The sequence below is a fragment of the Apus apus genome, chromosome Z (genome assembly GCF_020740795.1).
Source record: "Apus apus isolate bApuApu2 chromosome Z, bApuApu2.pri.cur, whole genome shotgun sequence".
Taxonomy (NCBI): Eukaryota; Metazoa; Chordata; class Aves; order Apodiformes; family Apodidae; genus Apus; species Apus apus.
Genome location: NC_067312.1, coordinates 76,471,934 through 76,495,883, shown reverse-complemented (window position 1 = coordinate 76,495,883; position 23,950 = coordinate 76,471,934). Strand labels below are relative to the sequence as shown.

General features: G+C 45.0%; 2 protein-coding genes across 3 annotated transcripts in view; one reads left to right on the top strand and one right to left on the bottom strand.

Annotated features, from left to right (window-relative positions):
- Positions 1 to 6,095, top strand: part of MCTP1 (multiple C2 and transmembrane domain containing 1) — a 276,702-nt gene extending 270,607 nt beyond the window's left edge. The window contains exons 20-21 of the mRNA XM_051643546.1: positions 2,018 to 2,115; positions 3,988 to 6,095. Of these exons, the coding sequence (XP_051499506.1) occupies positions 2,018 to 2,115; positions 3,988 to 4,059 (170 nt within the window). The 3' untranslated portion in view covers positions 4,060 to 6,095. The remainder of the gene's footprint in view (positions 1 to 2,017; positions 2,116 to 3,987) is intronic.
- Positions 6,096 to 19,754: 13,659 nt separating this feature from the next.
- The window catches only part of SLF1 (SMC5-SMC6 complex localization factor 1), a 34,666-nt gene continuing 30,470 nt past the window's right edge, over positions 19,755 to 23,950 (bottom strand). For both annotated transcript variants that reach the window (XM_051643505.1, XM_051643506.1), the window contains 3 exons: positions 23,757 to 23,849; positions 23,172 to 23,354; positions 19,755 to 20,714 (listed from right to left, as the gene is read on the bottom strand). In XM_051643505.1, the coding sequence (XP_051499465.1) occupies positions 20,230 to 20,714; positions 23,172 to 23,354; positions 23,757 to 23,849 (761 nt within the window). In that variant the 3' untranslated portion in view covers positions 19,755 to 20,229. The remainder of the gene's footprint in view (positions 20,715 to 23,171; positions 23,355 to 23,756; positions 23,850 to 23,950) is intronic.

The following is a 23,950-nucleotide window of genomic DNA, read 5'->3' as shown; positions in this document are numbered from 1 at the left end:
TTCTGGCTGGTCTTTTGCATAGCTGTCTATCTTCTGTGCATCCACAGGGACTGCCTCTTCCAGCCCACCCTGGCCAGAGATGCTCAGTTCTTTCCCTCCTGGCTGTTTCTCCCTGTGGAGACTGCTCCTCCTTGAACATCTGGTGTCTCAGCCATGGTGGAGCAGGAGCCATCCCTGGCCTCTTAATCCCATTTGCAGAGTGCTGGTAGCAGCTGCAGCTGCCCCTGTGGAAAAGAGTGTAAAGAAATTGTTTTAATCAGAAAATTTCCAAGTTTTTGGAAAAGACCTAATCCCCTCGTTCTGCTTCTCTTGTCCTCTAGTGTCCCACCTCATCTGCTGAGCTCTTTTCTTTTGAGCCTCAACCACGATGTGTTAATGCCAAGTAAATACTTTCCCAGGGTGACTGGTACTTTTCTTTGTCAGATGGGACAAGGTGAGACCATCTCAACTCCTGAACTCACCCATGGCTGGTCCAGGGGCCAGCTGCAGTGCACACTGGGGCAGTCCTTGAATTTCTCCGTCACTTGCTGATGCAAAGGGTCTTCCTAAACAGAGATATTGGGTTGCAGTACACTTCCTCAATGCTCGCTGTTCAACCACCAGGAAAAGGGGTGGCTGTGTCTCCCATCTGCACCTCAGAACTGAGAATCCATGGAATGGGAGGCACGACTGCAGCCTGTGCACTGCCCTGGAGCTTCATGTCCTTGCTAAAGCTCTCTGAAAGGCCTGGCCACCAGAGACTCGGTGGAAGATAAACTGCTTTACCTTTTCTCGGATACAGCCTCGAAAAATCACACACAACATCACATTTTTAGTGTTGTCCTGGCTCTCTCCCACTCACCTGGGAGTCTGTGTGGTTTGTACCATTCTTGCCCATGTTTCAGACATGTTCCCAGATCATGCACGTGAGGCTTTCCTGGGAGAAGTGTAGGAATCTGACTTGTTTTCTAATGACAAGTAAACGAGTCTAATTTAAAAGCCAGCTTTCTGCTTAGTCTGGGGAGAGTTTTGTTTGTGCTTCTGAACCCTGATTGTCAGTAGGCACCGTGATGTCTAGAGCAGATGTCACATCCCTTCTCTGCGCTGCCATCAGGTTGCCTGGATCTGGCATTCACAGGCAGAGGTGTGTGTAAACTTATCCTGAAATCTTGATGTGATGCAGCCTTCACAGCTTCCCAGGTGCTTTGCCATCCTTAGCATGGGAAGGATTTTCCTTGTGTCTAGAGTCATGGAGTCACAGACTGGTCAGGGTTGGAAGGAATCTCTGATGATCATCTAGTCCAACCCCCCTGTTAGAGCAGGATCCTCTACAGCAGATCCCACAGGAACACATCCAGATGGGTTTGGAAAGTCTGCAGAGAAGGAGACTCCACAGCCTCCCTGGGCAGCCTGTCCCAGGGCTCTGTCACCCTCACAGGAAAGGAGTTTTTCCTTGTGTTTGACTTGAACCTCTGTTGCTCCAGTTTGTGCCCATTGCCCCTTGTCCATTTGTTGGACACTGCAAAAAAGAGAGTGGTCCCTTCCTCCTAACACCCCCTGTAGGTATTTATAAGCACTGATGAGATCCCCTCTCAGTCTCCAGCTCTCTCAGCCTTTCCTGACAGGACAGATGCTCCAGTCACATCAGCATCTCTGTGGCCTGTGCTGGACTCTCTCCTGAACTGAATCTTCTGGCCTGTGATTAAGCTCATTACTGCTCATCCTTTCTGCCACAGAAATGGAGCACGCTTTACTCCCCTCTTTTTTGCAGCAACCCCCACAGAGTAACCACAGTTTCTGTTAGTTTCCAAAAGAAGCATTGGAAGAAGTTGAAGATGTCTCCAGAACTTTCGCATTTTGAAGCAGCAGGAACCACAGCAGCAGATTCTGACTTTTAGAGTTTTAATTTACAGTTCATTCATTGATTAATTCAGTGCTAATGTCAGACATTGAAGTGGATCCAAAAATCTTTTTTAGAACTTTGCCAATTTTTTTTTTCTTTTTAATTATAGTAACTGTTGAACTTTCACTTTTGCAGGCATCAATAAATTCACAAAGAAGCTTCGAAGTCCATATGCAATTGATAACAATGAGCTACTTGACTTTCTCTCCAGAGTTCCATCAGATGTGCAAGTGGTGTGTATGTTTTTCTAAAAGTGCTTATATTGTGGTGGTTAATTTGATGAGTGGTGCCATGACTCTCCTGGGTTTGTGAGGGCAAGGTTTTGGTAGCACAGAGTTGGCTCCTGTGTGAAGCTGCAAGAAGTTGGAAGGGACCCACTCTGGAGTGATCTGTTCCTGAAGGACTGCACCCCATGGGGGACCTAATCTGGAGCAGCTGGTGGAGAAGGTGCTGAGTGGGTACCTGACAGCCAGCCAGGGTCAACCCACCAGAATTAATTTCTGGGTTTGGTTTTGTGCTTTTTTTAATGAGATTTTGAAGCAGTGGATTTTATTTGACTTTGTAGTTTTTGGCTCAATGACGTTGGGAACTCAAGCTGAGGATAGTCCCTGAACCTTGAGGAGGCTGCTGGACTGTTTGCAGTGAGGAATTAGCTACTAGCTTGGTTGTGCCTTTGGGGGTGCTTAGGAGCAATGAGTGAAAACACAAATATTTGGCAGGTGGTAGCAAGTCCTAGATTTTGTATAAAGCACCTCCTGCACCCTGTGAATGATAGAGAATCAGAATGGTTTGGGTTGGAAGGGACCTTAAAGATCATCAGGTTCAACCCCCCTTGCCATGGGCAGGGACACCTCCCACCATTCCAGGCTGCTCCAAGCCCCATCCAACCTGCCCTTCAACACTGCCAGGGATGGGGCAGCCACAGCTTCCCTGGGCAACCTGGGCCAGGCTCTCCCCACCCTCACAGCCCAGAATTTCTCCCTCACATCTCATCTCCAGCTCCCTCTGCCAGCTGGAAACCCTTCCCCCTGCTCCCATCCCTCCCTGCCCTTGTCCCAAGCCCCTCCCCAGCTTTCCTGGAGCCCCTCCAGGCACTGGAAGGTGCTCTCAGGTCTCCCTGGAGCCTTCTCCTCTCCAGGCTGAACACCCCAACTCTCCCAGCCTGGCTCCAGAGCAGAGCTGCTCCAGCCCTCCCAGCATCTCCGGGGCCTCCTCTGGCCTCTCTCCAACAGCTCCACGTCCTTCCTGTGCTGGGGACCCCAGCCTGGCCCCAGCCCTGCAGGGGGTCTCAGCAGAGCAGAGCAGAGGGGGATTGGGATGGGCAGTGTGTAGGACGCCCTGGAGCTGACGATCCCTTGATGGAAGGAGCTGCACCCACACGGAGTCAGCGCTGGGCGGCTTTTCCCAGCATCTCCTGGCAGCTCTTTGAGAGCTTCAGACTTCCCTGTCCTGGGGTGAGAGTGTCTCCTGTGGCCACATTTCAGCCATGCTCACCAGCTCCTTTAAATATAAACTGGTGGTGAGTTACAGGCTTTTGGAATGCAGCTGGCAATCTCTGGAGAAGGTGCAAGCACTTGAGAGAGCATCGGGCACATAAATCTCCTCCAGAATCAGGAGGATGGTGAACATCCCAGATTTACCAGTTTCAGTCCAGAGCTGGTATAAACAGGAGGTATGGGTGCAGGTACCCACTCTGAATCTGGTCCCTTTTGTGGCAGGCCTTTGAAAATAAGCAAGTTTTGAAGAAAAACTGTAAAGAATATCCCTCAATTAAAGGGGATGCTGTTTATTCCATTAGAGCTCGTGGAGAAAACAAAACAAGTGGCCTTCCTAAAGTTTACATCAGATTGCTATTTTACCTCCTGGCACGATCCCCCTAATGCTGTTTTTCCTTCTTACTCTGGTTCTTTCATCCTGTTTTTGTTGAATCCCACGTAGTTTGCAGGGGGATAGTTTTCTTTTTCCTGCTTTTTTTTTTTTTCCTGCTTTTTTTCTTTTATTTTTTGTTGGCCCTGGGAAAAATAAAAAAAAAACAAAACAAAAATCCTTCTTTTTCTTCCCAGCACCATATGACCAGTTTCTCTCTGGACCTTGTGTTTAAACAGGTGCAATACCAGGAACTGAAGCAAGATCCCAGTCACAGCCCCAGCAAGAAGAAGAAAAGCAATCCTGCCTAGCCAGCTCCACGTGCTGGGGAGACTGGGGGGAAGATAAAAGAAAAAGCCTGCAGCCTAAGAAGCATTTCCTCTCTCTTAAGCTTTTTATTTATTTTGCCTTTTTACCTAGCAGGGAGATTTTTGTAAATACTGTAAAAAAGGCATTTCTCATTGCAGGTGTGTTTCACACGGTAAAGGCACATTTGGTGAAGGTTTCAGGTGGAGTTTTTTTGCCATTTTGAAAAGCCTTGTTAGAATCAGCGTAAGAATCAAAAAGGATCAGTCTGGAGTGCTAATTGTGCTGCTTGATTGGCCAGAGGTACCTGATGAGATACTCCAATCACGCCGACCAAAATCTGCAAAAGGTGTACATTGAAATCTGACTCAAAAATTCAGTCAGATTTTATCTGTGAGCACTGATAGTTTTTATTCAGCCAGTCACCATTGCGATTTTCTATGTTTTATACATTTCAAGAGAAGTACAACGTAGTGGAGCCTACTGCACTTAAGTTTTAGCAGAGTTTTTTGAACTCCAGACCCTGATGTTAACTCCTGGTGCAGTGTTTTCCTGTGCAGTGGGGCTGCTCGTGAGATGATGAGAAACACCAAGTGCAAAAATCTCTTTTCTGGAGCTCCCAGCAGAAGTTCCTGCCGTTTTTATCATTCCATTATAAGACCTAAAAATCTCTGTCTCTTTCAAAAAACTGCCAGGTTTGTAACTGACTGCCTCTCTGATTTTTTCTATGTGTACCAGTAACCTTCATTTGTACTACATGGTTTAGTGAATGAAGTTCATAGTTCTGCCGTAATGGAAATACTAACAAATTAACTCCATGTTGCTTTGGGTGTCAGGCTATGAACACCTTCTGTGCACATAACTATTTTAATATGGAAATCTTGCAGGAAATGTTTTGGTTTGTTGGTTGTTTGTTTTTTTTTTTTGCTTTCAAATCACCAGATCATATTAATAAGCATAATGATATCACACATTACCTGTTACCAATGTGAAATATAAGTGTAGAGGAAAAACAAACAAAAAAATGCAGCTGTGGTAAATCTGATACTCCAAGTTTATTTCCTTAGCTAATGATGTAGTCAGTTCTTCTGAAACAATTGTGCCCTGCTGCATGGAAACTGCATTATTTTATAAATTTCATGGGACGTGGATGAGAAACGTTTACATTTCAAATGTCTTAGTGGCCACTGCATAACGAGTACTTGGGGATATACTCTGATAGCTGCATGTAGACTTCCACGCTCAGCTCCCCCATCTAGTGAGCAGAGGCTCCATCCCTAAGGGATTCCCTGTGCACAGCTGTTAGTTGTAGCTCCTGGGGACATTAAAGGGGATTTTTTTTGCCCGGGGGAGAACAGCAGGATCATGTCCTGGAGAGGAGCCGCTCCTGTGGGTCCTCTCTGGGCTACCTACCAGTCATTGGTTGCCATTGCTGATGAAGTTATATTGCACTACTCTAACTATACTTTTTGAACAGACTATTTAGAAATAACTTTGCGAGCAGATGTGTATATATTTATCTAAAGAATTATATGTTGGCTGCATTGCTCATGACAGATCATCCTGGGTTTGTTTCTTTTACAGCTACGTTGGTAGCCGGTTCCTGGCACGACAGGCTATTTTGATCCCCCTGTTTGTCTGTTTGAAAGAATGCTCAGTTATGGCTCTGCAGAAATTCTTAACAGCTGGACATGCTCTCGTTACAACCTGACTTTAAAGAATTTATTTACAAAGCTTGTGTAACCACCTCTCCACTTTATGCTGCCCAAAGAGCCACTTACTATTGATGAAGACGGAATCAGTGACGAGCCTGTTTTGTCTAAAAAAAGCCAAACTTGACAAGGCACAAAGGTTTGTTGCCAGCTGTCACTTCTGCAGGGTTCTCTGATAGGCTGCAAGCCTTGTACCTTCTCAATGTTGCCCACCAGTCTGTGTGCAGTTCCCTGTTGTGTTTTCTTTCTGTACTCAGTTCCAAATGTGGCAATGTCTGAGTGAGTTATACACATTTACTGCATTAAACACACTTCTGAGCATCTCTCTACTGGGCATCAGGAAGCCTCTTTCTTTGAAGTCCTGTGTTATCATTTTCCCCTGAGTGGTGTGAAGGGCAAGTGGATGAAAACATCCTATTTGTGTGGGGGCAAGATTCCAGTATTTTAAGCCCCCAAAACATCTAAGTGGAGGGCAAAAAGCAAGAAAAACATCTGTGGGAAACTGGTGAACTACTTTAATGCCTCAGCCATTCAGAGTTGATCTCACTGAAAATATAACACAGAAGCAAGACTAAGAATGCACATTGATTAAATACAGTTTTTTTCCTGCCACAACAGGACATTTTAAAGTCACATTTTAAAATAATTTGTTTGTGAACCCATTTTCAGTATTTAAATGTTGTCTATTCTGCTTTGTGTGGGAGGCCTCTTTAGAGCCCTCCCTTATGCTGTAAATATTTCAACACACCTTCCATTTCCATATGGGTTCTGAACTCAATTTCTAACCTGTTAGATTTGTCAGGTATTATTCCTAAGTGACTTGTCCTTTCATAAACAATCACAAAATAATAATGCATCTCGTGATCATAAAACTCTTTCCGCGCTCAGAAAATAAAATTTAACAACTTTATTTGGGTCCAGTGAAAATGGGTAACTTAATTGGGGTTCACACTTAAAGTAGGTGCCAGAGCACTCAGGATCCATCGAGGCTAATTGTCTGAGAGGTTCTGGTTACATTTCTGCTGATAACTCACAGTGCAGAGCTTACTTACCCTTCTTTTACAGTTGTTGGCAGTAAAGAACACCTAAGTGTTTTTTATAGTACGAGTGAACTTTAACTTGAAGAGCTGTGCTGTAACTTAGCATTTTATATCCAAGTGGAAGAAAACCCAAGTTTCTTCCATTGCACTTAACACAACAGTGGAATAATTAGAATAATTAAGCAGGCTGCATGTAGTACATCTGCTAATCATTTGGGTTGGAAGGGACATTAAATGATCATGTAGATCCAACCTCCCTGCATGGGCAGGGACACCTCCCACCATTCCAGGCTGCTCCAAGCCCCATCCAACCTGCCCTTCAACACTGCCAGGGATGGGGCAGCCACAGCTTCCCTGGGCAACCTGGGCCAGGCTCTCCCCACCCTCACAGCCCAGGATTTCTCCCTCACATCTCAGCTCCAGCTCCCTCTGCCAGCTGGAAACCCTTCCCCCTGTTCCCATCCCTCCCTGCCCTTGTCCCAAGCCCCTCCCCAGCTTTCCTGGAGCCCCTCCAGGCACTGGAAGGTGCTCTCAGGTCTCCCTGGAGCCTTCTCCTCTCCAGACTGAACACCCCAACTCTCCCAGCCTGGCTCCAGAGCTGCTCCAGCCCTCCCATCATCTCCGGGGCCTCCTCTGGCCTCTCTCCAACAGCTCCATGTCCTTCCTGTGCTGGGGACCCCAGAGCTGGACACAGTGCTTCAGGTGGGGTCTCACAAGAGCCATGTAAGAGGGGAGAATCACCAATATGGGCCCTAGGAGCTATTTTACCAACGTGAGGAAGAGCTGCTGGACCCGCCAGCTGATGCTGTACATGATGCTAAAGTCTTTAGTTCTGGGATAAAAAGCACAAGTTAAAATCATGTCTCTCCTCAGCACTAGCTCACATACCTGCCTCACAAAATGCAGCAAAACGTCTGCAGCATCTCTGCCAACAGCCAGGGATTCCTGCTTCGTGGGAGAGAGGCAGGTTCTGCCTGTGCCTCCCCTCCTTGCTCAGTTGCAGGAGTCTTGCTGACAGCCAGACACAAACTTCTTCCCATTTTTGAGTCTTCACCTCTTTTCAGGGCAAACTTTTTCCTCCCAAATGGGCTGATTTCCAGATTCCTGTGCAGCTGGTTCTATTAGAGCCAGCTCATTTTCAGTAAATATCTCCTCCTCCAGAATTTTTCTAAAACCTTCCCAAGATGAAAAAAAAAAAAAAAAAGCAAAAAAAACTTTTTTACATCAAATAGAGCTGCAATTATAGCTGTTTTTCAGTGTGGAACACCAGGTTTCCATTGCTTTCTGCCTCATCAAGGTGTTGGACAAAAGGAGCATCTCTTTGGAAACTCAAAAAGGAAATTCAGCTCCTCCAGATAAAGTGCAGCTTGAGACATCAGCCTAGAAAAACGTGGAGGCTTTGGCAAAGCATTCTGTTCTCTGCCCTCTCACTCACAACCTGGGTGAAATGCAACTAGTTGAAGGACTCGTGGAGCTGGTGATCAGCTTATGGCAGAGCAGAAGAAATGAGGGTGAGGAGCAGCCTGTAGAGGGACTGGTTGACCCAGAGAGAGGCATTCATAAGGGATTGCCTCCAAGTGGTGGAGAAAGAAAAGACCCTTCATTCCAGCAGACTAATGCCTCGTCTTCATCTCTCCATACTTCTCCAGACTGAAAATATGGCAAGCTGCTCCCATTGGGTGGGCTTGGCCTTGGTGGTGAGGACCACCTGCCTTGCCCTGAGAGCAGCAGGTGAAGGGAAAACAAGATATTGGGCTGCACAGCTGCTGCCAACCATGGCAGAGCTGAGCAAGTACAGGTCAGGTCGTCAGAGCAGGAGTTCAGGTCTGTGTTGCTGCAAGAGGCATGAGAAGTTTTCTGCTTCTTTAGTTTCATAGTCCAGAGAAGGCATGTTTCTCATAAAATAAGGACTTTCACAGAATCATTCTGGTTGGGAAAGACCATTAATATTATCGAGTCCAACCATAACCCAACTCTACCAATCATCAACCCAGCTCCACCAAGTCCAGTGCTTAAGCCTTGTTCCTCAGCACCACATCTACGTGGATCTTAAACATCCCCAGGGATGGTGATTCAACCACTTCCCTGGGAAGCCCATGCCAGTGTTTAATTACCCTTGCAGTGAAGAAGTTTCTCCTCGTATCCAACCTCAACCTCCCCTGGGCAACTTGAGGCCATTTCCTCTTGTCTCATCCCTTGTTCCTGGGGAGCAGAGCCTGACCCCCCTGGCTCCAACCTCCCCTCAGCCTCCTTGTCTCCAGGCTGGACACCCCCAGCTCCCTCAGCTGCTCCTCATGTCCTTCTTGTCCTGAGGGCCCAGACCTGCCCCCAGGACTCCAGGTGCCCCCTCCCCAGTGCCCAGCACAGGGGGATGATCCCTGCCCTGCTCCTGCTGCCCACCCTGTGCTGACACCAGCCAGGATGCTGGTGGCCTCTTGGCCACCTGGGCACACACTGGCTCATCTCCAGCCACTGTCAATCAACACTCCCAGGTCCTTTTCCTCTGGGCAGCTTTCCAGCCACTCTTCCCCAAGCCTGGAGTGTTGTTTAGGATTGTTGAGCCCCAAGTGCAGGACCTGGCCTTTGGTCTCGTTGACCCTCACACAGCTGGCCCCATGGATCCATCCTGGCCAGATCCCTCTGCAGAGCCTGCCTGCCTTCAGGCAGATCAGCACTGCTTCCCAGTGTGGTGTCATCTGCAAACGGACTGAGGGTGCCCTTGGTCCTCTCATCTAGATCATTGGTGAAGACATTACAGAGAACAGGCCCCAGCACTGAGCCCTGGGGACACCACTGGTGACTGACTGCCAGCTGGCTTGAACTCCATGCACCATTTTTTACCTTAATTTTAAAAATAAATAACTAAATCCATAAGTTATCATTGTGGCAAAAAAACCACAACAAACCACAACAATGCTTTTTCCTCTGCAAGTATTTAATGCTCAAAGGGTATCATATTTAAGCATATTTTTGACACAACAAATTCTCCATCAATCTTGAGTTCAACATAAATTTCCTGGAAGTTCCTTCATCATAAGAGGCCAAAAAGAGCATAACCATGTTTTTCTCCTCATCAGCCTTAGTGCTGAATGAGATTTAAATGTCAAAATCTTTGTTATGGCTGAGATTGCACAATATAGGAGCCTGAAACCCTCAGTTATGAGTCACATGGTAATAAATATTTTCCCATTTTAGTATAATTAAAAGAGAATCAAAACTGCTTCTCTCCCTCAGCTTTTATTGCACAGTTCTTTCAAGGAAAGCCTAAAATGTTGATCATTCAAAAATATTTTAATTGAAGAGTGCTGATTAGTATTTTCTGGGATCATTTAGTAAGTCACTATTACTTGACATGAAGGCACATCCCTAAAAGTTTACTCTGTGCATAATTGCACATGATCTTTTCTTTAGGTTTCAGGCTCCCCTATTGTGCAACCTGAACCATAGAACAGATTTTGACATTTCAGTTTCATTCAGCACCAAGGCTGATGAGGAGAAAAACATGGTTATGCTCTTTTTGGCCTCTTACGGTGAATGAACTTGCAGGAAATTTACATTGAACTCAAGATCAATGGAGGGGAAGTTGGTCCTGTTAAAAGGATGTCAAAAAAAAAGCCTCAAAGCCCATTTGATCCATAACCAGTGAAGATCCCTAGTCAAAAGTAGTAAAGGAAGCTCAAACACACTGAAAATGTGGTCAGGTTTGTGTTGAGTGCTGGGCAGCTGCACGGAAGAGAACAAGACTTGTAGTTCCATGGGCTTCCCGCCTGTGCTCGGTGCCTTCCACTGCTATTGCCTCGAGGAGCAGAAATTTGAAAAGAAAAGGAAAATACCAACTATTTTGTCATTTCACACAGTTCCTAGATACTCCTGGGAGGAAGGGGGAAGGAGGGGGGTGGTGTGAGGAGCAGCCTTGGCAGTTTGAGGCAGCTGGGGCAAGGAGCGCCCATCACCTGCCTCATCTACAGAAGTTTTCACCTCAGAAAGCAGCCTGCTTGGTGCACGTCTGTCCTTGGCTGAAGAGATAAAGGGAGATCTTATATTCTTTTGGTGCTGCTTCCTGAGCTAATATGGTAACAAAAGCAAAAAAACCCACAGGGTTGGCAGCCCTGGGATGCTCAACAAACTCGACAAGCAGCCGTACCCGTGTTGGGAGGAGATGTTGCTCACGGGCACGAGATAATGGCTTGATCTGAAGAGATGGGCCTGGAGACTTCAGCAATTCCTTCCCTCAAGCTGCATTTCTAGTCCTCAGGCTGAGAAAACATACCTATTGGGGGAGGGGGAGGAGAAGTGGGGATTGTTAAATAGAAGATTTACTTGTAAATTGGATAATTACCGAATATAACTTCAATTCTTCAACGTCTTTTAAGACTCTCTAAAGTCTTTTTTATACTTCCTTAAAAGACTCTTTAAGGACTTATTTTAAGGGCAAAAGTCTTTCTGCACTGTGTTTCTAGAAGTAAACGTCTCACTTGCTTAGAAGAAAGTCTGGTCACTGCATTTGCTGTGGCAATGTAGATTTTTGGGAAGACTGGATGACATATTGGAAAAGACCTGGGGAAGGACTGCAGTGTGGAATTAGAAGGGTGGAACCAGCCTGTCTGCATTTTCCCTTCAGAACACTGACACATCCCTTCCCCTGGTGTCCTTATGGAGATCCACAGCTCAGAGCCCCAGTTACATCCACACCATCCTGTCCAGTCACTGCCCTGTTTCCCATCTCCTCTCAACCTCAAACGTTGCTGTTGACACCCTGTGGAGCTGGTCCCTCACTGCTGATGTGAAGGGTTGCTCTTCCCTTTTCCACCTTGGCTGCAGCCTCTTGACCAAGCTCAAGGCTTTTACAGTCTCCTTAATTTCCTGGTCACTGTTGATACCACCAATCAAATCTTACTGGCAAATCTTTCTGTTTGCCACATCAAGCTCTCCAGCTTCTTCTCCCTATTTCTCTTGGGTTTTGCAGTGGGCTCTTCCTTCCTTTCCCCACTCACAATTTCTGTTTGGATTATTCCCCTTCTTATGCACCTAAATCCTTGGTGATATGTTCACAAAGATTCAGCTGCTGGGTTTATGTCAGCACTTTGGGTTTTCCTTGGTTTCTTCTCCTCAGTACTGCTTCTCTGGGGCCTGCAGTGACTCCATCTGGACCACCCGTCTCTGGGTCCTCTACATCCAGACCTCGTCCACTCTCCATTCTCAGGCTGGAACATATATTTAAATTGTTCCCCATGGAAGTCATTGCAGAATGGGAGAATACAGAAGTAAATCCTCATGTTTAAAGGGAGGAAACCTCCTCCGGAATAAATATTGATTCTGCAATAAACGCGCATCTTGATGTTGGTTACTTGGCTCTGAAACATCCAACCTTGGAGTTTTGCTCTGCTCCAGTTAAAGGATTTGCACCTCTGTGGGACTTGTGGCAAATCACAATGTGCATTTTATCTTGGATGTTTCCAACTGGCAATTGCAGCTTTGGGGTGGAGGACAATGGGTTTTCACTGTGCAGCTTGCTGTTCTTCATTAAGCCCTGTGGTTCATCCTTCAGTGCTGTGGTTTCTGCAGATTTGCTTCCCTCTCTACAGAGGCTGCACTTTGACCCAACACTTTTTGACCAACAGTGGCATTTAAAAATTTTTTTTTTTTTTCTTTTTTAAGTACCTGAAATTTAATTACACTTGATGCTGAAGCTGTCAAGTGCCAGGAAGGTTAAAGCCAGGATTTCTATTTACCTTTTGGTTTGAGTTGTGACAAAGGAAAAGGAGCAGGGCTTGTGAGGGAGAGGATGTGGAGTCAGTGAGTCTGCATCCCCCTGTCAGTGATAGGAAATCAGGAAATATTGAGGGAACAGGCAATTGTGTGCCTGGCACATGCTGTCCTGGAGCTGCAGACTCTTCAGTGCAACGAGACCATCAGGGCTGGAACAGAGGAGGCATGAGCTGCTCCATCACCTTTCTGTGAAGAGATTTACAGAGCATCTGCTCTGCTGCCCTGTCCCAAGCAGGGAGTCAGATCCTTGGTTTTGTGAGCACTAACTTAAATGACCAATTTACCAAACGACAATCACAGAAGAGTCACAGAATGGCAGGGGTTGGAAGGGATCCCAAACGGCAGCTGCGCAAGGGAAGGAGGAACTCCCAGCATTAACTTTGAATTTCTTGGTCCTTCTCCATCCGAGCCCAAAAGAACTCTCCATCTGAGCCCTTTCTGCTTTCGATGCACAGCTGAGGAGGTCTGACCCACAGCACTGCAGCTTTGGGAAGCTCTGAGCTTTCAGAAGCACCCGTTCCTTCTCAACATTCCTGTTCACTCACACACACCCCACGGAGCACGCATCCAGCGCTGATGCTGGGCAGTAGCTGTCCCCTCCATCACACATCCCTGCAGGAGGAAAGGGCAGGCTTCTCAGCTCTCCCATCGAGTCCTGAAATTCATCAATGTGCCAACCTGCCATTTCTGATGTTACTTCCCAACGACGTGTTTTAAAAATAGTTGACACCTGTAGCGAGGGCAGCATTGAGAGAAGCGTGGCCAGCAGGGCCAGGGAGGGGATTGTCCCCTCTGCTCTGCTCTGCTGAGACCCCCCTGCAGGGCTGGGGCCAGGCTGGGGTCCCCAGCACAGGAAGGACGTGGAGCTGTAGGAGAGAGGCCAGAGGAGGCCCCGGAGATGCTGGGAGGGCTGGAGCAGCTCTGCTCTGGAGCCAGGCTGGGAGAGCTGGGGTGTTCAGCCTGGAGAAGAGAAGGCTCCAGGGAGACCTGAGAGCACCTTCCAGTGCCTGGAGGGGCTCCAGGAAAGCTGGGGAGGGGCTTGGGACAAGGGCAGGGAGGGATGGGAGCAGGGGGAAGGGTTTCCAGCTGGCAGAGGGAGCTGGAGCTGAGATGTGAGGGAGAAATTCTGGGCTGTGAGGGTGGGGAGAGCCTGGCCCAGGTTGCCCAGGGAAGCTGTGGCTGCCCCATCCCTGGCAGTGTTGAAGGGCAGGTTGGATGGGGCTTGGAGCAGCCTGGGCTGCTGGGAGGTGTCCCTGCCCATGCAGGGGTGGGACTGGGTGGGCTTTAGGGTCCCTTCCAACCCAAAGCCTGCTGTGATCCTGTGACTGCTCTTGGCATAGCTGACAGGGGCACTGACTTTTGTGGTTGATACTTAACGTATAGAAGTGAATAACTCAGACTGAGCAGGTAGGTGTGCAGCAAGTGGCCCTGCAGGACTCTTGTAGAACCTACTAGGTCTTCAAAAACAAATGTCTTTTGACTGATGGAAGGAGAATCATAAAAAACTTGCTAGTTTTAGGTTCAGAGCAGATGTGAAAACATCCTAGCACCCATCCCCATAGCTACAATATTAACAAGGGGTCAGGAAGAGAAGCAGGTGACACCAAAGCTTCCATACTTCCCATTTTTCAAAGAAAACATGGATGGGATAGGCAACCTTATGTAGTAGTTCATCTAAAATTAAGATGATGTTTCTATATGGATAAATAAAATACCTTAAATTTCTCATAAAGTGTAAAAGCTTTCTGAGGTCGTTTTCCTACATCATCAAAGAAGTCTGACTCTACTGAGAGAGGCAGGAGGCAGCAGCTGAGAAGGGTATTTGCCCTGAATGGTCTGCAGAAGTGGTTGCAGAGAAGGTGTCTGCCTGCAGCAGGTCTTCTTCAGCCAGGCTGGAGGATGGGTAAGGGGATTCAGGGCTGTGACAGTGACAACCACAGCTCAGATAATGTGAAGCTGACCCTGCTTGCATCACCTGCACCTCCATGTAGTGGGCACTGCCCCAGGTGGAAGAGAGAGACCTCAATTTTACTTTCTATCTACTCTGAGGGGACTCAAATCCATGTTGCAGATTTCCTAACAGGATGTTGCATGGACATGAATCTACTCAGATGAGGGAAGAAGGAGAAGGGATCTAATCAGGGTATAGATCCTCTTGCAGCTAAGCTGGGGGCAGAGGAGGATCCAGGGAGAGCAGAGGCAGGAGGTGACCTGCAGCCTCATGGGTGATGCTCCCAGTGGGTAAAGAAAGCCTGGCAAATAAAACTGGTAAATATTTTTGCAGTTTGAATGCAGACATTGCAGGAAAAACGGAGTGTGCGTGTGTAGCTGTGCCTGAGACATTTGCACATAAACTGTCATGCTTTATATTTAGTAAAGGCAGGAGTGTGAAACAAAGAGCATGTGCTAGAGAAAATATAAAACTGAAATTTGGCTTAATGCAAGGGGTTCTTGTGGCAGCTTTGGAAGCCTGACCAACACCTTTGCATGTCATGATAATTCCTGACATCATACCCCAGTATGCTCTGCCTTCTCTTTTCCTGCAACCAAGTTATTCACCTGCCTGGGGGATGAAAAACTTCTCCAAATGTATGGCTGAAGGTGGAGAAGAATGAAGATCTTTCCAAAGGCCTGGGAAAAACAGGATTGCTTGAGGATGAAGGTGTTACCTTCATGCTTGTGAAGCACGTTTGAGTGTGAAACGTGGACACAGAGAGAAAAAGGGGAGGTGGGACTGGGTGGCTGGGTTTGTTTGTTTGTTCTTAAGATTAAGCCAGGAACTGGGAAATACTCTCCATCCCAAGAGGGTTTTTAAAAAGTAGGCAGTTTAATCACTTAATAGATTTCACTTTATTGCAATAACGATTTAACAGGGAAATTTTTCCATTCTGAAAGAGAGCAGGCACTCTCTGATAAATTAGATAAAGCACATAATTTCATGTTAAATACAACTGAGATATACCCAAGATTTTTTCAGGGTATAGAGTTTGCAAACTTCAGTATATGTAAAACTGAATATGTATAAAACTGAACTCTGTTAAGAGCATAACTGAGAAATAACAGGAAAATTTTCAGTATATGATCCTTAAACTGAGAGAACTTGAGAGAGAAAAAAATTCTGTCACCATGTAATTAAAGAATGACGAGGCACTCAGACAATACTTAAGTTGGGGCTACATGTGGAATATTAATTCAGGCATTTGCTAACTTCTGAATGTTTCATTTTGCAACATTAAGAACGTTCATGTTATCTACTTTCCTGTGCAGTATCTTGGAGATGTACTTGAAATCAGTTCAAATAGGTAAGTAGGATTTCTAAATTATTTTTTTCCTGTCTCATTGACAAACAGCAAATAATTGTGGGAATATCTTGGATATGTAATCAGAATCACTTGCTTTATCAAACCAAATTAATGATTTTCCTGCTTTCATTTCAGTCAATAATGTATTATATTCAGAACTGATATGAAAATTTGGAAGCCTTTGCTTTTCTAGGTGCACCAGAGTTCTTTTTCTGTGGTTCGCTGAGTCTCAAGATATTTTAAATTCTCAATTAGATTAAGGGTTGACCTGCTGGAAAGGAGGACCTTTGAGTCCTGGTGGACAACAAGTTAGTTACCCATGGGACAGCAATGTGCACTTTTGGCCAAGAAGGCCAATGGTCTCCTGGGAAGCTTTAAGAAGAGTCTGGCCAGCAGGTCTGGGGAGGTTCTCCTCCCCCTCTATTCTGCCCTGGTGAGACCACATCTGGAGTGTTGTGCCCAGTTCTGGGCTCCCCAGTTCCAGAGGGACAGGGATCTACTGGAGAGAGTCCAAGGGAGGCTACAAGGATGATGAAGGGACTGGAACATCTGATGAGGAAAGGCTGAGAGACCTGGGGCTGTTCAGTCTGGAGAACTAAGAGGGGAACTAAGGGGGGACCTCATTAATGTCTATCAATATCTGCAGGGTGGGTGTCAGGAATGGGCCAGTCTCTCTGTTCAGTGGTGCCTGTGACAGGACGAGGGGAAACAGCACCAAGTGACAACACGGGAAGTTCCACCTCAACATGAGGAGAAACTTCTTTCCTGTGAGGGTGACAGAGCCCTGGGACAGCCTAACAAGAGATGTTGTGGAGTCTCCTTCTCTGGAGACTTTCCAGACCCATCTGGACACATTGCTGTGTGACCTGCCCCAGGTGCTCCTGCTGTAGCAGGGGAGCTGGACTTCATGATCTTCAGAGGTCCCTTCCAACCCCCGTGCTTCTATGATTCTATGAATTACCTACCAAAGTAATGACTAAATGCAATGTTAATATTGCCAACTTAAATGCGTATTTTGGACTCTTTTGAAAGTATTTACCTAACATTTCTTTAATCACATCCTGCAACACAGAATACTGATATTTATTAGTACATCTCATATATGACAAAAGTATTTTTGGTGTCTCTTTCTTATTACAGAAAAATAAGAAAACGCACAAACAAATCCAATATGCACTGAACCTTCATTCTGTTAGAGCAGGCTGTTCTGCATGCATGTATAAAACCAATAATCAGTCATTAATAAAGTCTGAACATTTGTAATGAAGGTCTGGTTCCAAGACCAACTCACTCCGAGCATCTTCAGGGGATTAATTGCTATGAGATCATATATCTCAGCTGCAGAAAGGCTAAATGGAAGTTTTAATGTGCTGCAAGCCAGCTGCATCAATGTAACTTATTCCCTCTAGTCAAGCAACATAAATTTCAGAAGCAGCTATTATCCACACCCTTTCTTTTAGAGTTCTTTTAATATGATAAATTGCTATTAGAGAAGAATTGGAAACGTTGCTAATTAGTACCTTCCTTTTGAGGGCTAAGATTTTAAATTACTCCTGATCTATTACTGAACCTGCTAGAGAAGAAAAGCAGGTATCCTCATTCTAAAGCACAGCTTCCTTCTCTTCCCTTGGAAGGGATAAACTTCCTTTGGAAGTGTCTCTCTTCCCAGGCCTTCATCTGAAATGGATTTGGCAGTGTCTCTACGAAGAGACAAGGCAGGAAGAAGAGTTTCTGCCTTATGAATGTGCAAAAAGATCTCTCCAAAATCACAAAACTCTTCTGCATCCCCAACTCTGTGCAACACAAGGATGTTGTTCAACTCCCTCTCGAGCCTCAATAGCTTTAAAGAACAGCACAGGATTTGTCTTAATTGCTATTATGGTTTGAGGGACCCTTGGCATGGTGTTGAAAACCTGTAAGAGGAACTGGAGAGAGGGTCCTTAAGACCCTGAAAGACCGAGGAGGGTTGGAACAGGGAGGGGTCAATATTCCCCCACTTCTTGCCATACTCTATAAAAGCAGGAGAATCAGCTCAGCCTTTTCTGCTAGAGAGCAGCTCCGTTGAGAAGGACCTTGGAGTCCCGGTAGACAAGTTCTCCATGGAACAATAATGTGTCCTTGTGGTCAAGAAGGCCAGTGGTATCTTGGGGTGCATTAAGAGGAGTGTGTCCAGCAGGACAAGGGGGGTTCTCCTCACCCTCTACTCTGCCCTGGTGAGACCTCACCTGGAGTGTTGTGTCCAGTTCTGGGCTCCCCAGTTCCAGAGGGACAGGGATCTACTGGGGAGAGTCCAACAGGGGCTACAAGGGTGATGAAGGGACTGGAAGATCTGATGGGGAAAGGCTGAGAGACCTGGGGCTGTTCAGTCTGGAGAGGAGAAGCCTGAGGGGGGATCTAATGAATGTCTATCAATCCATGAGGGCAGCAAGAAGGCAGGACAAGCTCTTGTCACTTGTGCCCTGGGACAGGACCAGGGGCAATGGGTCCAAACTGGAGCCCAGGAAGTTCCACCTCAACGTGGGGAAGAACTTCTTTCCTGTGAGGGTGACAGAGCCCTGGGACAGGCTGCCCAGCGAGGTTGTGGAGTCTCCTCTGGAGACTTTTAAGACTTGTATGGATGCCTTCCTGAGTGATCTGCCCTAGTTGTAGGTTGCTGGTTTTTTGTTTGGGTTTTTTTGTAGGTGTTGGTTTGTTTTGTTGTGTTTGGTTGGTTGTTTTTTGTCCTGCTCTGGCAGGGGGGTTGGACTTGATCTTCAGAGGTTCCTTCCAACCCCTGATATTCCGTCACTCATTTCCTTCCTGTGCCTCCTTCCCTGCTGCTGCTGTTTGGGGGTTTTTTGCTTCTCCACATGCTCTCCAGAATCCAACTCCATCTGGTGCTGTGAGGAGCTGTGGACCTCTCTCCTGAAGCAGCCTTGCTGCAAGGAACCCTCACCCACCTATTCCTGTCATCAGCAGGATCAGGTTTCTATATGTTTGTATATAAGTGTATAGATCTGTTCTTTCCCCCACCTGTTAATTCCTTTCCAGTGTTATAGTAATTTTTTTCATGTTTCCATTTCCAACCCTTAAGTCTCTCTTCCTTATTCTTCTTCTATCTTCCCTTGGGAAGGTGTATGGGGAGTAATAGGGAGCAATTCTACCCTCTGGTTTGTGGTTTGCTATTTAAACCAGGACAATTAATTAAAAGGACTGTCTGATAGAATACACAGCACACAATCCTAAATTAGGTTAGAGGATTAGTTTAGAGGATTTATCATCTGTAGTTTGTATGTATTCACAGAATGGAGAACAAAATTCTCATATTAAATGGGGTGTAATTTTTAAGGAGATCCACACTTCGTGTCAGAATCTGGCACCCACTACATACTTACACTGTCTCTTCTAATCCTTTGTAAATTCCCCTGCCAACACAACTAGATTTTTGCCACTGCTTCCACTGGCATCTTTAGTGGAGGGAATCCCAGGAGTGTTACCAGAACATTTCATACCCTGCCCATGTAATGAGTTTGTCAGACCTCAGGGCAGAGCCAAGGATACCCTGCCTTGTGCTGAGGGTGGATGTGGCCCTTTGTGGCACCTGGAAGCAGCAACACGACCTGATTGCTTTAAAGCTCTGGTTGCTCTTTAAACCACTGGAGTCCTGCAAGTCACTCGGGTACCTGGGGCAGGCACTGCACGAAGGAACACGAGCGCCGTGCCGAGGAGGAAGATGATGATGCCCCACAGGCCTCTGAGTGACCACCTCTCACAAAATATCATGGGAAAGCCTAGTACACTGACTCTGTAAATACAGATACAGTACCTTCTGCTTTGAGTTTTACAGGATGTGATCAATTTACACAATGTCATTTTAGATTTTACGAGACAAGGATAAGTAAGACAAAAAGAGAAGGAATTTGCTTCTCCACGTATTTATAATGACAGTTTTATTTAAACATGTAGGCACAAGCCTTACTCAAGGCAGTCAGTTCACCTTGAGAGTCAGTACCTCTGGAGAACAAAGTGAACTGTGGCATGAGATGGGTAACACAGACTTCTGGGACAGAAAATACAAAGTTCAACTAACTTGGTGCAAATGACACAGCACCCTCTGAGATGGTAACAGGCACCCAGATCTGCCAGACAATTGGAAGGCACTGGAAAATTTTTGCCTAAAAATGCATTTAGTGAATGCACCTGACTTCCAGATTCTAGTTGAGGTAAGTATTAGCAACATGGGAGATAATAATATGCAGGGCTCATGTAGGTCCGTGAAATTTGTACTTTGATTGCCAGAAAAAACATGAGCCCAATACTAAGGGGTTTAACAGTCAACATCCAACCAATGTAGCTCTTAACCGCTAAAAACATTAAGTAAAGAGCTGACATGCCTCTACCATGGTTTCCAGAGTTGCTAATAAAGCCTTCATCTGTTCTCTAGGGAAACAAGAGAGACTTGCAGATATGTCTTGAAGAAACTGTGGCAGCTTTTTAAAAGTTTCCAGCTCTCTAAAATATGTATCCACTAACCAATCTGCAGAAAATTTATTGGTCATCTTAAAGTTCTTATGAGCCTCTATAGGCAGTCCATTTGAACAAGCTGCCTCTCTGAGAGTTAAAGTAAAGGGTGAAGACAGATTATAAACTAAACAAAAGTTCAGCAGCATCTTATTAAATAAAATCAACCACAGTTCTATCTGCTGACTGCAGAAGTCTTGTTCTGTGCGTTGAGAAAAGCTTTCAATGTTCTCTTCTGGATGAACAACATTCAAAAGGTCTTGCTTTACTGCTACGGACTTAACATAATCCAGTGGCAATTTTCCATTGGAGTCCCTCTGCTGTAGAAGGACTGGTCCTGCAGGGAAAATATAAACATTAATAATCACAGCAGATTTTATTTGACAGCCTAACAAGATTCTAGTTTTGGCTTTCACCAGAAGCTAAGAGTCTGTTTAAATTCCTTTTTGTATTAAGTCATGTTGATGTAACTGATGACTCTGCAATATGATTTGGAACATGAAGAGGATACCCTTTGTAATAGTTTCTTTACAATATTGTCTTAATTTTCCTCCCAGTTTTGCTAGGTCAAAAGCCAAGGATTATTATATAGCAATGGAAAGGAAATTCAAGTATTGCTTATCCTAAAATTTCAATTAACAACACAGACTGTGTAAAATTGTAATGTTGTATTTTATAGAGCCATTTACTTGCTGAAACTGACTCCTAATTAAAGGCACATTACTATGATGGTCTTTATTTACTTCCCTGGATGGTGTGGCCAACCTTGTCCTAAGCTATACAGCAAGGTAAACTATTGAAGTAGGAAGCCCAGTCTGCTGGAACAAGTGAGATTCAAAATTTGGTCTTAACAGACTTCTGAAATGCAAAAAGTAATTACTCTAATAAATAGATTAGAAGTAAGTAGATGGGACACGTTTAATTTGTTCAGATTATGCTACATTATTTTGCTATTTCCTGTTTATGAAGCTATTACTGCTTAAACAGTTAGCAGATGTCTTGATAAGTTTAAATAAGGCTTCATCAGTTAAGAAAAAATGAAGGCAGTTACCACACTACAGGTGGTGTTATTCAAAGATAAACCCATCAGGAATCTTCTTATGCAAATTTGGGTTACTATGCTAGAGTAATGGTGCCTTTTGAACTTGAACACTTCTTCAGAAATACATTTTAATTACAAAAGGTAATTCACTGCATCACATACCCACGCTAGAGGTTTTAACTTTGCTGTGATTGAAGCTGTGCTGTGGCGCTCCATCACCGATTACATCATTAACTTTTTCAAGGGGAAGGCTTTCAGGAAGTGGAAAAAGTTTTTGCAGAGATGGGTGGTAAATCACTGAGCTCAGTAAATCCACGCTGAACGGGTCAGAAGCTTTCCACCACTGTCTTGTCAGCTGTTTTGACAGGCCCAAACCACGAGTGTGACAAAGGCAAAGATAAGGGCACATGCAGCCTTATGGTTGCCAGAAAACCTTGATGAATACAGGTGCAAGTAGAGCTCTTCCCCTAGGACACCAGGATCAGCAGCTACCTATTCTTCACAACAGCCCAGGAAAAAGGCACATCTGTCAGTGCAATGCCATTTCCAATTGAGGTGCTGGGCTTACTATAATATTGGCTATTGCATCACTTAGACCGATGGGTCTGAGCCCAGGTATTGGCTTGGCATGTCAGATACATGGTTCAGTAGATATATAAAACACCTGGGAGCCACAGAAGTGAAGCTCAGCAAACACAGAGGTAGGACTGCAGAGGAATGTATTGATTATCAGCCCGTGCTTGCACAACAGGCACAGAAATAGCCTTTAGGGGGCAGGAGAAGACTGTAAATACAGAGGGTCTTATGCCAAAATTTTGTTTCTCTGCCTTAATTAACAGGCCATGTAAATAAATACAGGCCATTCTTCCTTATCAAGGCTATAGGCAGAATGACTTTCATCAAGAATTTTGGAGGCTGCAAATAATGTAATGTACAGAGATAAAACTGACCCAGCAGGCCAACGGTAAGGATATCAAAAACACTCAGTAAGTGCATTAAGAGAAGGAAGACTTGACATCCAAGACCATTCTTGGCAGTTTTTTTTTTTTTTTTAAAAAAAACATGCTAAGGTCATTATATTGATACAGTATAGTCCAAGACAAGATATAAGTTCCCTGTCACTGAACAAAAAATACTGTTCAAAGCATTTATCATCTGTCTGCCTAAAGGGCAATGTATCTTTTTTTAGAAACTAAGGCATCCCTCCCACTATTATCCCTAAACAGCAGTTACCACAATTACAATATAGATTCCTTTCTTAAACTAATTACCAAGCTAATTGTGTTCTTCAAAGACCATCACATTAATTTTCATAAATGCTGAACAGATTTTATGTTGGAATACACGATTATATAGAGATTTACTGATCTATTTTTGCATCGTGGTAAAAATAGATCAAATCAAAAGAAAATCCTTAGCTTTTCTTGGTGACTAGGTAATCTTTAGCTTCATTAATGAGTTTGGAGAGTATAGTTACAATGCATGTGGTGTAAAATGCGGAGTAAAAACATTACCATGTTGGGGGGGGGAAAAACATGAAAATCCTGGTTAATTTCACATTTGGTTGTTCAAGATAAGTGTGGAAACAGTATTGTTTTAATTGTGACCAAAGTGGCTTGGCTTGAAAACGTCCTACAATAAATATTTCACGATGACAACTTTAAAGCAGCCATGAAGGAAAAACACCACCAGCTCCATACGGATGCAGAACGGATGATTTCCCTAGCACCAGTTTAGCATCAGTGCACTCACCCCCGTGCTGAAGGAGCAGCTTGCCAATTTCTACGTGTCCATTTGACAGTGCATCATGCAAAGGAGTCACCCCATCCACTTGACTGAGCAGGTCTACCTCTGGACAGCGCTGCAAAATCTCGCGGACACACACTGTGCTGCCATGGTTACAGGCTTCATGCAAAGGCGTCCAGCCAGCATAGTCTGAATTATAAATCAAGGCAAGTTTTTAAACAGCAGAAGTAGTACTAAGATGCTAATAACGTCACTCATTAGACAGCAAAACACTTGTACTTTTTTTTCCTAGTATCTATCATGGCTACAGTAGCAGCTTGTGGTTTCCGAATGAGAAATCGTACTGGAAAACATCTCAAAAAAAATTAAATAGCATGATTAAAAATCAATTGCAGACGTGATGTTACAGCTGACTTTAGCTGTAAGTTAACCCTTCCCCAGTGTTTGCTATAAACTCCTCATTTTGTGCAGTTTAACATAATAAAGACTGTTTTAACAGTATAAATACAAACTTTATTACCAAAAAGATAGTAATACAGTTTTTCACCTGGCTTAACTTCTTACTTCTGTAGAGAAAAATGAGTAACTTACCTCTAGCATTAATGTCTACTCCAGAGGAAGAGAGAAGCTGAATCAATTTCTCCACTCTGTTATTCATGCAAGCTGTATGCAGGGCTGTCTCTCCTACCATAAAAAATTAATAGATTACACTAGACTAGGCAAGATAGCAACTAAAGAAAATAATCAAAGTGCCTGGAACTAGGAGACCTGGCTATCTGCCAGAA